We start from the raw sequence: 14653 nt of genomic DNA, 5'->3' as shown, positions 1-14653 counted from the left end.
CTTACACCAGAACCCCTGACCCAGGTCCATGAAATTCACATTTTTGGGAGAGGCATTCATCCTTGTCACAACTTTGTACATAGTTCATTGGCTTTATACCCAGGAGCAGAGGAGAAGATTTTCAAAGAATTAATGCATTTTCAGTATACATATAATCATTATAGTCCCACACTTACACCAGAACCCCTGACCCAGGGGCCATAAAATTCACAATTGTGGAAGAGGCACCCTTTTTCATCATAACTATGCATTTAGTTTGTTTAATACCCAGGAGCAGAGGAGAAGATTTTCAAAGAATTAATGCATTTTCACTATACATATAATAATTAGAGTCCCGCGCTTACACCAGAACTCCTGACCCAGGGGCCATTAAATTCACAATTGTGGAAGAGGCACCCTTCCTCATTATAACTATGCATTTAGTTTGTTTAATACCCAGGAGCAGAGAAGATTTTTAAAGAAATAAATAAATGCATTTTCACTATATATTCAACAGAGCCTAGCCCTAGCATCAGAACTCCTGACCCTGGGGCCATGAATTTCACAATTTTGGTAGAGGGCTCAATGCTTATTACAATCATGCCAACAGTTTGACTGCTTGATGTCCAGGAGTAAAGAAGATTTTTGAAGATTGCATTAATTTTGATGGTTTTAGCCCCATCCCTCAGGCAGCAAGGGGAATGGGGCCTTGAATTTCACAATTTTTAATCCCCTTCACCCATACACCCATAGATGCTATATGGCAAAATTGATTGAATTGGTTCAGTGGTTTATGAGGAGAAACTGAAAATGTTCAAAAGTTTACAACCGACAGATGAATGATGACAGAAAAAAATGAGTGGAACATTTGTATGATATCAACTGCAAATTTCGAATCTTGAATAAAACATTTTTCCTACAAATCATGATATGATCATCTTTTCCACCATTTATGCAGTTGTTAGGGTGAATATAATGTAATACCATATTTATGGGGAAAAAAGAAAAGACTATAACTGTAGATGTATTTATAACAATTCATTATAAAGTAAGTACACACATGCATACATCTAAATAAATTGCTTGTAACTTTTAGTACTGACAAAATTTAAAACTTAAGACAATAATCCAGAATTTGTTTCAGTAGTAGTATATCTGACAATTAGAACTGTCCATCCCCAAACAACATATCCAGTGCTGCCTGAAGGTCGCCACCTGTGGCCTGTAGAGCTCGCCTGGCCAAAGCCTCATCTGTGATTCCCATGTCTCTCAGCTGTTGTAGCTGTGTTTGTAATATGGGGCCCTAAATACAACAAATATTTTAACTTGAGGAAATTGGTTTGTTAAAAATGGTGCTGTCATAAGTGTGATTTGTTTCTTTGTCATAATGAAAGCTTCGTGTTTACCTCATTTGTTGACTCCTGGGCTTGCCTTATGGCTTGCTGGAAGAAATCTGCTGTTATTGCACCTGGTAAGATGTTAGGCAATGGCTGCAACAAACATAAAACTTTTAGTCACTTTGTTATCTAATTAAAAACGCAAAACAATGGTATGTTCTATTGATTTATTTTCATTACATTTTTTTGAGTTACATGTACAAGCCATTAATTGTTTGATCCACTAACATATTTCACTCTGCATGAGCAGATCAAATATCTATTTTACATTGAGATACAAATATTTCATATGCAACTCTTCAATATAAAGTTGTTCTATCAGTTCTTCCATTATTTGATTACTTGACTCTGATTGACCTACTTGACTTGTGGCTCCCCCTGGTGATACCCCTGTGGCTGATGCTAAGGCTGCTGCTAATTGTGATGCCGTGATTCCACCAGACTATGATAATTAGTATTGATTAAAGAACATACAGACTTTGGATTTATAAATAGAAAATGCTCTACTGATGGAAAGTAGATATATGTACATACACTGGGACCAGGTCTGTTTGATATTGAGTCATCTTCATCATCAGACATTTGATCCAGGTAGAATGAGCCTGAAATCAAAAATATACACAAGATTTAATAAATCAACATGGTATGAGCTACTTTAGAAAGAAACAATCACAACCTGATGCTTTTTTTATCAGAACAACCAAACAATAACTTTTTAGCTCACCTGAGCCAAAGGCTCAAGTGAGCTTTTCTGATCAAAATTTGTCCATTCTGTCGTCGTTGTTGTCGTTGGCGTTGTTGTTGTTGTTGTAAACTTTTCACATTTTCATCTTCTTCTCAAGAACCACTGGGCCAAATTCAACCAAACTTGCCACAAAGCATCCTTGGGTAAAGGGGATTCAAGTTTGTTTAAATGAAGGGCCACGCCCTCTTTCAAGGGGAGATAATTAGGAATTAGTGAAAAAAATAATGGCATCATTTAAAAATCTTCTTCTCAAGAACCACTGGGCCAGGAAAGATGAAACTTACGTGAAACATCCTCAGGTAGTGTAGATTCAAGTTTGTTCAAATCATGATCCCCGGGGGTAGGGTGGGGCCACAATGAGGGATCCAAGTTTTACATAGAAATATATAGGAAAATACATGTATCTTTAAAAATCTTCTTCTTAAGAACAGTAAAGCCAAGATTGATCATATTTATAAGGAAGCATCCTCAGGTAGTGTAGATTCAAGTTTGTTCAAAGCATGACCCCCGGGGGTAGGGTGGGGCCACAATGGGGGATCCAAGTTTTACATAGAAATATATAGGAAAATATCTTTAAAAATCTTCTTCTTAAGAACAGCAAAGCCATGATTGGTCATATTTATATGGAAGCATCCTCAGGTAGTGAAGATTCAAGTTTGTTCAAAGCATGACCCCCGGGGGTAGGATGGGGCCACAATGAGGGATCCAAGTTTTACATAGAAATATATAGGAAAATATCTCTAAAAATCTTCTTCTTAAAAACAGTAAAGCCATGATTGGTCATATTTATATGGAAGCATCCTCAGGTAGTGAAGATTCAAATTTGTTCAAATCATAACCCCCGGGGGTAGGATGGGGCCACAAAGAGGAATCAAAGTTTTACATAGAAATATATAGGAAAATATCTCTAAAATCTTCTTCTTAAAAAACAGTAAAGCCATGATTGGTCATATTTATATGGAAGCATCCTCAGATAGTGAAGATTCAAGTTTGTTCAAATCATTACCCCGGGGATAGGTTGGGGCCACAATGGGTGATCAAAGTTTACAGAGGAATATATAGGAAAAAGTCTTTTTCTCAAGAACAGAAAAGCCATGATTAGTCAAAATTGATATGGAGGCATCTTTGGGTAGTGTAGAATGAAATTTGTTCAAATGAGGGCCCCCGGGGGTAGGGTGGGGCCACAATGGGGGATCAAATTTTTACAAATGAATATATGGGGAAAAAATCTGCTGCTCAAGAACAACAAAGCCATTTGTTATTTTGATATGAAAGCATCATCAGGTAGTTTAAAATTCAACACCCCCCTCCCTGTAAACTTTTCAATACTGTACTGATTTTTGCTTTTTTTCCTAGCCAATGTGCTCAGGTGAGCGATGTGGCCCATGGGCCTCTTGTTTTTAGTTTATATTTATTTGTTATTGTTTTTCAATTACCGGTAATGCCTTTTCTGCTGTGTTTTCATTACTGAATAAATGTTATAAATAATCATTACCTCTGATGACAGCTGCCTACCTGTTGTAATTCTGTCGGAGTCTCGACCAGAGCCCTCCTCATTCACCATCTGACAAACGGTCATGGCTGCTTGTCCAAAGGCTGGGTGTTTGTTTACCACTCTGTAATTAAAAAAAAAGTTAAAATTTACAAAATGTATGCAGTAAGGGCCTTTTTCTGCCTTTGACATTTATAATTGTATCCAAGAGTCATTTCCCATTTCAGAACATTTTTTAGCTCTGACAGTTAAGCTCCCTGCAGTAAAACCTTAATCAACAAGGAAGATTTAGGAATTACATGTATTTTGTGTCCATCGTACCTCAAATGAAATATTTAGTGACAACTACACACATGCATATATATATACATGTACACTTCTAACCAAATCTGACTTTAGACCAATCTTAATTATACAAAGTACCTACTCTTTTATGTTTTCAGGATGAGCCAAAATAGCTAAGAGTTCTTGATCTTGCAACATGGCTGAAAAGTAAAATAAAAATTACATAAATGTACCAGGAAGCTAACTATAACTACATACTAAATGAATCATAGTAAAACATACACGTACAAAACATTAACCCCCCCCCTCCCAAAAAAAAAATCAGAAGTCTCTGATGAGACTGAAGCTCTGCAGATTTATAAAATGTACCTATAAATTTGCACTGGACACTTTTATTTTGGCTTACATTTACACAATTATGTTTCCTATTGTCTTCTAAGCTTGTACCAAGATTTACTAAGACCAAAACTGTAGGAAGAGGAGTATTTTGAATCAACTAAGTATTATTCACGACATGATCATCTTTTATTTGCAATTCGTCAGTTTGAAATCTATCCATGACAATTTTTGCACTGAGAAGACGTTCTACTCAAAAACAAAATAAAAAGTAATGATTTGCGACAAGAATTATTCGCGGGGAAAAGATTGTGTACCGGTAACTCAGGGATATTTCTCACAGGCAAACAATAGTTAGTTTACAGTATTTTTATTAATAAAGAATCAGGGTGAGCTAAAAATTGATATAAAGAATTGTGTACATTGACTTAATAACATACTTATTAACCAAGCTTTCTTAAGTTCAGACCAAATACTATAGAAGAGTAAAAAGCTTTATAAACAGATACACAAAATTCACAGGTACTTGTGGACAGGACCCCCCCCCCCCCCAAGAGAGTTTTGGCCTGACGTAATAATCTCTCTCAGGTGTTATCATAATAGGTAATATATCCTCTATGCACTTCCATTGCGCTTACCTAAGGATTTTTCAACGTACTGACTGCAATGCTGTTTAAGGATTAATTGTGGGATTCTTACGAGATGCAGAGTCAATCCGATAGCATAAACTAAGACAGAAATATATGTAGAGACAATGTGAATCGACATTTTAGGTTGAAATAAAATATAAACATGTTTTTTAACCAGAAAGACCAGCGGGGGTACAACGTAAACAAACCAGATTGGCATACCTTTCTCCCTTATAATGTATAGTGGGGTATTTTTGTGTGGAACGATTATTTTGGGGGTTTTAATGATGTTTTCCTATGGTACACATGATGAATAAGTGCAATAAATATAATTTGTGAAAAAAATGTCCAACAAACCTAGGGTTGAATGGGGGGGGGTGTCCTGTCCACAAGTACCTGTGACAGAATTATGTATCTTGGTGTAGTCTAATTGCGTAAGAAATTTTATTGAGTCAAACCAAAACTGTAGGAGGAGTGGCATGTTGAACAAGCAGACAGAGATTGACTGATGGATGACAGACTGATGTATGACAGACATCTTTCTATGGCATAAACATTTCTGGTCTCTAACCAGTAGAGCTAAAAACATCACTTTTTTCTGTTCACATTTTGCATTTATTTAGCATATATTAACAAGAGGCCCAAGGGCCTTGAATCGCTCTTCTGATAGACTGTACAACCTATCACTTCTATTTGAAGCCTCTAAGTATCCTGTATATTTAGATAAAGCCTTGAAATTCCAAAGGTAGGTCATCATGACCTACATTTTAGATGAAACACTTTGAGAACCCAAGATGATTCTAAGCCAATTAGTACCCGAGAGTAGGTCATGGTGACCTACTTATCACTTGTCATTCTCTGAGGACCCAGATGCATCAACTAAGTTTGATGATTCTAAGCCAATCAATATCTAAATTATTTTTAAAATTATAACCATAACATTTCAAAAGTAGGTCACAGTGACCTACTTTTCAGATGAGACATACTTTGAGGACCCAAGATGCATCAACTGACAAAGTTTGATGATTCTAAGCCAATTAGAACCTGATATTTTTAAATAAAGCCATAAAATTTCAAAAATAGGTCACAGTGACCTCCTTTTCAGTTGACTAACTCCACGGACCTAAGATGCATCAACTGACAAAGTTTGGTGATTCTAAGCCAACTAGTACCTAAAAATATTTAAATAAAGCAATAAAATTTCAAAAGTAGGTCACCGTGACCTACTTTTCAGTCGACTTACACCAATCAGTACCTGAAATATTTAATTAAAGCCATAAATTTTCAAAAGTAGGTCACGGTAACCTACTTTTCAGTTGACCTACTCCGATGACCAAAGATGCAACTGACAAAGTTTAATAATTCTAGGCCAATTAGTTCCCGAAATATTTAATTATAGTCATAAAAATTGAAAAGTAGGTCACGGTGACCTACTTTTCAGTTGACCAACTCCAAGGACCCAAGATGCATCAACTGACAAAGTTTGATGATTCTAAGACAATTAGTACTTGAAATATTTAGTTATAGTCATATAAATTGAAAAGTAGGTCACGGTGACCTACTTTTCAGTCGACCTACTCTGAGGACCCAAGATACATCAACTGAAAAATTTTGATGATTCTAAGCCAAATAGTACCCTAAATATTTAAATATAGCCATAAAATTTCACAAGTAGGTGACGGTGACCTACTTTTCAGTTGACGTTTTACGAGGATCCAAGATGCATCAACTTACAAAGTAATATAATCATAGGCCTTAAAATGTCCAAATTATGCCTCTAAAATGCTTTGAAATTGAATGCCTGCAAAGTTCAAAAAGTAGGTCACTGTGACCTACTTTTTAATAAATATGTTTTATGGCCCCAAGATGCATCATCTTACAAGAGTTAATGATTCTAAACCTCTCAGTATTAAAATTAATGACCTTAATTGTTTTGATTGATGATCGTAAGCCCTAAATTGTTTAAAATATGCCTCTAAATCATTTTGAAAAAGAATATCCGCAAAATTTGAAAAGTAGGTCACCATGACCTACTTCTGAGTCAACATGATAAGAAGTCCTTAGATGCATCAACTGACAAGATTTGATGATCCTAGTCCTTATAGTAAGCAAAATATCAACATTTTAATAAAATGTTATTTTTGGTCAACTTTGAAGTGACCTTGAGACCACGCCCTTTGCCCCAGGGGGATTCCCCGCGCAAATTTTAATTTACAACATATCCTCATCCTTTTCAGTGATTCTTGAGAAGAAGATTTTTTAGCAACCAGTACTTTTGTTTCTATTTTCCTAATTATCTCCCCTTGTTTAAAGAGCACAACCCTAGTTTTAGTATAAATTGGAGCCCTTGGGCCAAGGATACCCTGTAACAAATTTGACGATAATTGGCCAAGGGGTTCTTGGTATGGCCCATATTCTAAAAAGTTTACGCACACCGCACAGATGGCCATAGCATTAGCTCTTTAAGCCTTTGGCTCAGAAGAGCTAAAAAAGGATTTTTGAGAGTTGAAAAACACCAAAATTTACTTTTCAATTAGTATCGAGTCCTATCAGTTGCCAGTTAGTTTTGATATTGTGAAGAAAAAAAAGAAAACAGAACATTTTTACCTTTACCTAAGGTACTGTAAACATGGAATTTACGTATGGGGGTAATGTACATTAAATACACTAAGAAAGATTTCGCATAAATATCACCCAGTATACCTATGCCTTTATGCTTGTTTTATTCTGTTTTAGATGCAAAGTCCAACAGTTGAAACTAAGAAAACACAAGCAATTCTTTTGTTATTATTTTAATTTGATTAAAAAATGTTTGCTAAGATTCACAATACATAATTTTTAGGGATGTCAATTTTGTCAATAATTCATATTCGAATATTCAATGAAAGTATTCAAATATATTCTAATATTCGATAAAATAAATGAAATCTGGTTTATTTCAAATGCACATCATCAAACTCTCATGGCAGGTGTTGTGTCGGTATTTGGAAGTAAAATTGGATGTAGACTTTTGTAGGTATACAATAAGGAATTCTACATTTGATATTTGTCAATATTTACATTTGCAAATGTTTTCTTTTATATAACACTATTAAGAGCAACGCGTATCTATATCCGTATAAACACGGGTTCCTCGCGTCATAAACGTTCGACGTAATTTCTCAGTGACGTCATAAAGGGTCGACGCACAATCAATGGATCAAATACGTGCCGTTGAGTTTGAAAAATAAAACATTTCACGCGTTAAAGATTGTTATCAGGAAAATATAAAATATGAATAAGTCATAAATGTAAATATAAGTAATAATGTATCATTTTTAAACATCTATCGGGATATAAATACGGGTTGGTACGAGATCAAATTTACCATAAAGCCCTTCGGGCTTTATGGAATTTGATCTCGTGTCCAACCCGTATTTATATCCCGATAGATGTTTAAAAATGATACATTATTTCTTAAATGTTGAAATAAATAATTGATTTAAGTGTATACAACCGAAATATAATTTTAACAAATGATATGTATACAAGCTCAAACTGAAGAACCAGTGATCTAACTAGGGGAAAGATTGTCGTTTATTCTTCAGTTTTAAATACACGTAATTAAGTACAATTATCTGATTAATAAGAGATATAATATAATGTTTGATACAATGTTTTGAAAATATAAACAAACACTTCCACAGACAATTGTCCTAGGTCATTAATTTCCCGATATAAATGATTTTGAAGTTTAGGAAAATATTCATCCAGAGATAATCAAGTAATTGATGCATTATTCTGAATTTCAGCCCTTTACAATATTACAGGCTGATTCTATGGAAGGTGTATTTAAATGATCAATAAAATTTATTTTCATAAGTACACTCTTCACGTCTTTTAGACATTCAAGAAGGGTTTCATTTCATTGTCCTCGATTCTAGATCCGATCATATTAAACTATTGAAAGTACTTTTTGTGTTATACATTAATAATGCTTGTTTATTTCTTTTATACTTACTCAAAATGAAATAATTTAGATCTATAAGATAAGAAAGTAGTGAAATAAATCAGGGGATCGCTAGTAAATAAAATGGGGATAATTCCAGCATTGTTCTTATTAAAATCTATTATTTTTTTGTGGAATCTGAAAAACACTGAATATTCAAATCTTAAATTCATATTCGAATATCAACTCATCGAATGAATATTCGAATGTTCGCATATTCGTTGACATCCCTAATAATTTTGGAATTGAGGAATTTACCCCCATGCATAACGTGCTAGTTACTAATTCTCGTAATTAACAACACATGTAAATATCCACGTTTACAGTTCATGAAAGGGCGATGTGGATGTGTAACAAATCAATTTGATGTTGATGACTTACATAGAGCAACTGGATCACTCTCCAGCCCCGGAGTGGCAGATATCAAACGCTCCAATGCCTCTGGGCTGTTTAAGATCCTTTCTATCTGAAATTGACAATTACGGTATTTGAATTTCTTACTCAATTAACAATTGGCAAGTGGTTGTCAATATTTCAACTTGTCACTCATTCTTCAAAGGAGTAATAAATAATGGACAGATGACTGCCAAAGTTTTCAGATATGGTATGCAAAATTTCTAAAATGAAAATTATCAAACTTAGAACCCAAAGGCCATCATATCAACACTTTTGCAGACTATTTCATTTGAGTAAATTTTCACTCATAGTGTTTTTACATGAAGGAATGAATAATAAATGGTCACTCACAGTGTTTTTACATGAAGGATTTAACAATGCAGATTGCAACGTCACCACCAGCTGTCTCATAGCCATGTCAGACATCTTTTCTAAAAAAAGTTCATAAAAATGATTGGAAAAAAAGTAGCAGTTATGTATAGACACTACAAAATCTAAACTAGAACTTGTCCGAAATGGACAAATACCCCGCTGGGTTTTCATAGAAGGTATCAATTAAATCACTAAAAGTATTTTATGGATTTAGAGGTGCTTTTTGTAAACAATTTCTAAACATTGACAGTCAAAATTTAATTGCTCGTTATATTTTTTAATGAATGATGAACTAAGCCACAGTCTAATAAAACATCAAAATACTAATCAGTATATTGTTTTTTATTAGCTCGTACAACTTTATTGTAACCAACTGTCATCTTTGTGCAACATGACACACACACAAAAATACCTGGTAAAAATATAAAATTATACAATATCAAAATAGTCTTAATAATTTTATACCAAATTGATTTTGAAAATAAAAGGCAGCTGGACATCAAGTAACTATGTATTTTAATTCCACTTTCAAAATGACTCACTTGTATTTAATAAATTAATGTTTTATTGCAATCAGACCAAAACAGTGAAGACTGTAGGTGGAGAAGCATTTTGAAAGAAATTCACAAAAATTTCTATTTTCAATTTAATCATAGCATCAATGTTTCTTGAAATTAAAAACTGTTACACTTGTGTATACCACTTTATATAGGAATCAGACTAAAACTGCAGGAGTAGCATTATGAAAAATTGTTTACAAACAGACAGAATAACAGATAAACAGAGTGATTACTACCAGTACAGGGCACCCACAAATTCTTGTAAGTAACCATATCAATACCAATCATCAAAAATTTTCAAATTCAAAAACTGATGAATACACAAAGCAAGTCAATGAGTTGGCATATACTAATTTATCTTCTCCAAGGATCATACACTATATGGTACCAGTCTAAATAATACCGTGTACCAGTATTTTTACAGATTCTCTGTTGACTAGCCTCACAGAATCTTAAGCCATTCCTACCTGGTGATTTTGTAGGCTCCTTTTTGTACTTTTTTACCACGTACAAGGTGACTCCATCTCTTAATCCATATGCATCCACAGGCTTTTGTTCATCTAAACACTGTCCACAGTATATGACCTCTGTTGAAACATAAAATTCAAGACATTAAATGATAATACGAGACACAGCAATATATAAACATAAACATTTTAAAAGTTCCTATTTCTGTTTGTTACATTTTTCATTTAGTATTATTTTTTACAAAGTTTTCAATAATCTATCTTCAACAGTTAACAAAAAAACTAAGGTTGTCATATCAGTAAAAATCTGATAGCACCCCCCCCCCACCCTCTCCAACAAAATCAAATTCCAGCAGGGTTCAACACTAATACATTAGTCAGTTAGTCTCAGACTAATACATTTTCATTCGGACTAATAAAATCTGTGGCTAATTACCTGGTAGTCCAAACATACCATTAAAAATTTCTGGAAAACAAAAATGAATAAAATACTGCTATTCGATTCTCGACAACTTTTACTGGTAAACCTATTTGTATTTTTAGCTTTCTAGCTTCTTGGCACTTTGTTTATTTCATAAAAGTATAAAAAGTTCATTGTAATATTTATTTTTAAATTAATCATTACAAAACATTGATTTTCCTTTGTTCGACGGACTCATAAAATAGTGTGTGGACTAGTAAGAGTAAAGAAGCACTAGTCCAGCCAGACTAAAGCCTAAAAATGTTAGTGACGAACCCTGTCCAGTAAACGGTTATGCATCTAATGATTTGAGTTGATGTAAAGTTATTGGTTATTGTTATCCAGGCCCACACACTTGAAATGATCTAAATAGTTAGGGGTGAAACGATACACCTCCTTCACTGTTCAATACATATTGTATAATTTTGTCTCGGTACAGTTATATTCGATACAATACATTTTGATAGAAGGAAATAAATTCAAGTGAATGTTGTTTCAAGCTTTCTTTAACTAAATCTAGTCACTTAATTTACGAATTTTATTTGCATATTGACTAGAAGAATTGATTAGAATTATTTGACTGTCAAAAATTATTTTACAAACTATCAGTCCTCAATAATTTACGTTTCCTATACTTACTTATACTGAGTAACATGTTTTACCTTACGACAAACCCGACTGAATAACGATCCCGACCGAAAAATGAACTGAACCGAAAGGTAGAGATTTTGCACCGTGTATCAAACCAAGAAAAAATGCCGCGGTGAATCGATACCGCGTTGAACTGTTTCATTCCTACAAATAGTTTGTTCTACTTGGGACATAAAGGGTATCTGTCCATTTGTCCTTTCTCTCTGTTTGCATGAGTCCAGTTGCCCTATATCCTGTTCACCCTGTTGTAAATATTATGTACATAACATCAACATAAATTAGGAAATTAACTGACTTTCACATTCAAAATAAAATCATATAAAATAAAGGCAAATGGACCTTGGGTGATCAAGTTTTAGAGCATACAGATCTAAGCAAATGAGAATTAGGGCAAATGGTGTCAAGGAAAAAGGTGTTTTTGGGTGAACAAATTAACATACATTCGACAAAAAGTACTGGTACACATTTGAAGCAGAGTTTATCTCATCTTTCCTCTGCAGTACCAATTAACTATTCTCTAAAGTCTCTAGAGATATAGACCAGTCTAGACGAACTCTAAAAACGGCGTGAACTCCGAAAACGAAGTCTTTGGCTCCATCATGCATTGCGGCAAAATGGCCTCCGATGTAAACAAACGATGGGTTGTCGTTCGCTTTCTCCAAATATACGGCTGCATAATGGCTGTATTTAGTGCATTGTGACTTTATTTTAATTTTTGTTGAATGGATAATTATATTTATTAAATTATTTTTTGGATATTGACTTATTCATTGCTTCAAACTCTTGCATAGTAGTAAATTGGATATATGACATCGAATTCAATACTGCCGGTAAGAATTATTTTCTTATTTGATTTATTGCCTCCTTGATTTAAATTTTATGTTGTTCATACAATATAGGTGCTTTTATTTGTTTTTGAAGACACCCAGCTTGTATTTATTTCAATTAGAAAATGCGTATTTTTCACCTCGGAGCAGATATATTCACAGGTTCATTTTTCGAAGACAAGTTGTGACCTTAATTTCTAGAAGAGTGGTTTTTAAAGATTTCATATTGATAGCTAATAGTTTTAAAAAGGTTTTCATAATAATATCTGTTCGTATGTGATAAAAAAATCAGTAAATAACGACGGTAAGAACTTGCGTGTTCAATTCAGATGTCGTACACAAATAAAAATACCGGAATGCTAATTTATGTGTAAAATTCAGTCAAGTTTTTAACAGTTACAATATATATTGTCCCATTTTGCATATATATCCCTTTTATTATGCATATTTACTTCTCAAGCATATCATTTTCTCTGTAATTGACCTGACTTCAAACATCAACTTTGAAAGTAAAAATCTCCTTTTTTGCAAATAAAAAATCTGACAAATACGATCTCTTCCGAAGTCTTTTATTTAGCAATACTGAGTACTGGCATAATTGCCATACTTTTCAAAACTTTGCACAGACAGTTTTTGTAGACCTATCATTTTTGCCGAAAAATCGCCATTTTTTGTGCGTGTGCGCATGCGCGGACTCTATTTTCGGAGTCTTTTTCAGTCTCAATTTCTTACTTCCGGGAACTCTGTTTTTGGAGTTCGTCTAGACTGTAGACAGGCATAGCCATATCCATGGATGTAGGCCCATGCATGCCTGTCTACTTCTCTCTTGAGAATACTGATGATGTTAAAGGTTGCATGACGACTTTGTATCCAAGCCCAGCAATTTGTCGCTGTCATAAATTGCAGATTGGCAATGAAAAGGCTAAGTTGAAATACAATACTGTACTTTATGAAACTATTAAACGCTTTAGACTTAACAGGTCGTTCAAACTTATGCTACAGGTTGTGCACTGCAGTCAGCTGAGCACAACGTCGAAGTCTTACCAAACTCTGTATCAGACGTTTTTATTTTCTTTGAAATTCCCTCTTTGAGCTGTTTAACTGAACCTTTAAAATTTACAGAGCTGATCTTTACTTTCTCTGACTTTCCCGTTTCTATACGGGAAAATCTATAAGCCCGTTATCTGAAACAACCGGAAGCCCGTGAAGTCAAGTACACAAAAAATGCATACGTCATTTTTACTTTCGCTTTTAACTTGCAGCCGAGCTATCGACAATCATTCATTTGAAAGTGATCAGGCTATGTGTAAATATCTTCAATGGCAGAATCGGTAACAGGGATTAGATTAGAAAGTAGAGACGAAAAGTGTATACGAGGTTGGGTTTTGTCAGAGGAAATCCTTCAGCAATTCATTGAACAGTTGAAGTACTTTCAATCAGCACGGGATGTCAATATGTGTCGTGGTAAGTATAAGATTTGTTTTAAAAGATTAGTATTTTTCCGGACGGAAATGTTAATTTTATGAAATATGCCCATATCTTCGAAACATGTAATCTATTTAATAGACTAACTTATAGTAAGTTACATGTTATCAATAAATGACATTTTCATATTAGATCTATTTAAACTTTCTAAGCCCGTTGCAAATTTACGAATTATTTTCTTTTAAGAAAATTAATTACGGAGAGGAAATATAGACTTTAAAAAGTTCTATGGAAAGTTTTTAACTTTAAAAACTAATTTATAATTCAGTTTTAAAAAAGAGACCTTTATTTAAAAAATTAAACAGACATAAAAAATGCACATATTATTTTTTCAGAAATTCATATCCAAATAAGGGGGATGTATCATATTCTATCAGAAAGATAGATTCCTTATTTCCAAATCAGGGCCCGTTCAGGCATCACAAACAACAAGCATTCATGATTATACATGTACAATTACATGTACAAACAGCACAGACTAATTTTATGTATACTAAATAATATAAACTCAGAGAAAAAAGGGGAAGGGTTGAGAGTCACCCAAAAAATTCTTGAAATCACCTACTGATTTCAAAGAAAATAGT

The 14653-nt window shown here is 33.9% G+C and overlaps 1 protein-coding gene across 1 annotated transcript; it reads right to left on the bottom strand.

Moving 5' to 3' along the window:
- Positions 1 to 996: 996 nt before the first annotated feature.
- Positions 997 to 13743, bottom strand: LOC133182522 (ubiquitin-like protein 7; the record flags this gene model as incomplete). Its single annotated transcript, XM_061317368.1, has 10 exons — positions 997 to 1282; positions 1386 to 1469; positions 1738 to 1818; positions 1911 to 1978; positions 3637 to 3737; positions 4041 to 4098; positions 9233 to 9317; positions 9599 to 9678; positions 10647 to 10766; positions 13629 to 13743. Coding segments are annotated over 10 exons (933 nt in total), but the record flags the coding sequence as incomplete, so codon positions are not given.
- Positions 13744 to 14653: the final 910 nt, after the last annotated feature.

Source organism: Saccostrea echinata, unplaced genomic scaffold (genome assembly GCF_033153115.1).
Source record: "Saccostrea echinata isolate AGI-Se365-2 ecotype Australia unplaced genomic scaffold, CSIRO_AGI_Sech_v1 ptg000009l, whole genome shotgun sequence".
Lineage (NCBI taxonomy): Eukaryota > Metazoa > Mollusca > Bivalvia > Ostreida > Ostreidae > Saccostrea > Saccostrea echinata.
Note: the sequence above shows the minus strand (reverse complement) of the source record. Positions and strands in the feature narration are given on the sequence as shown.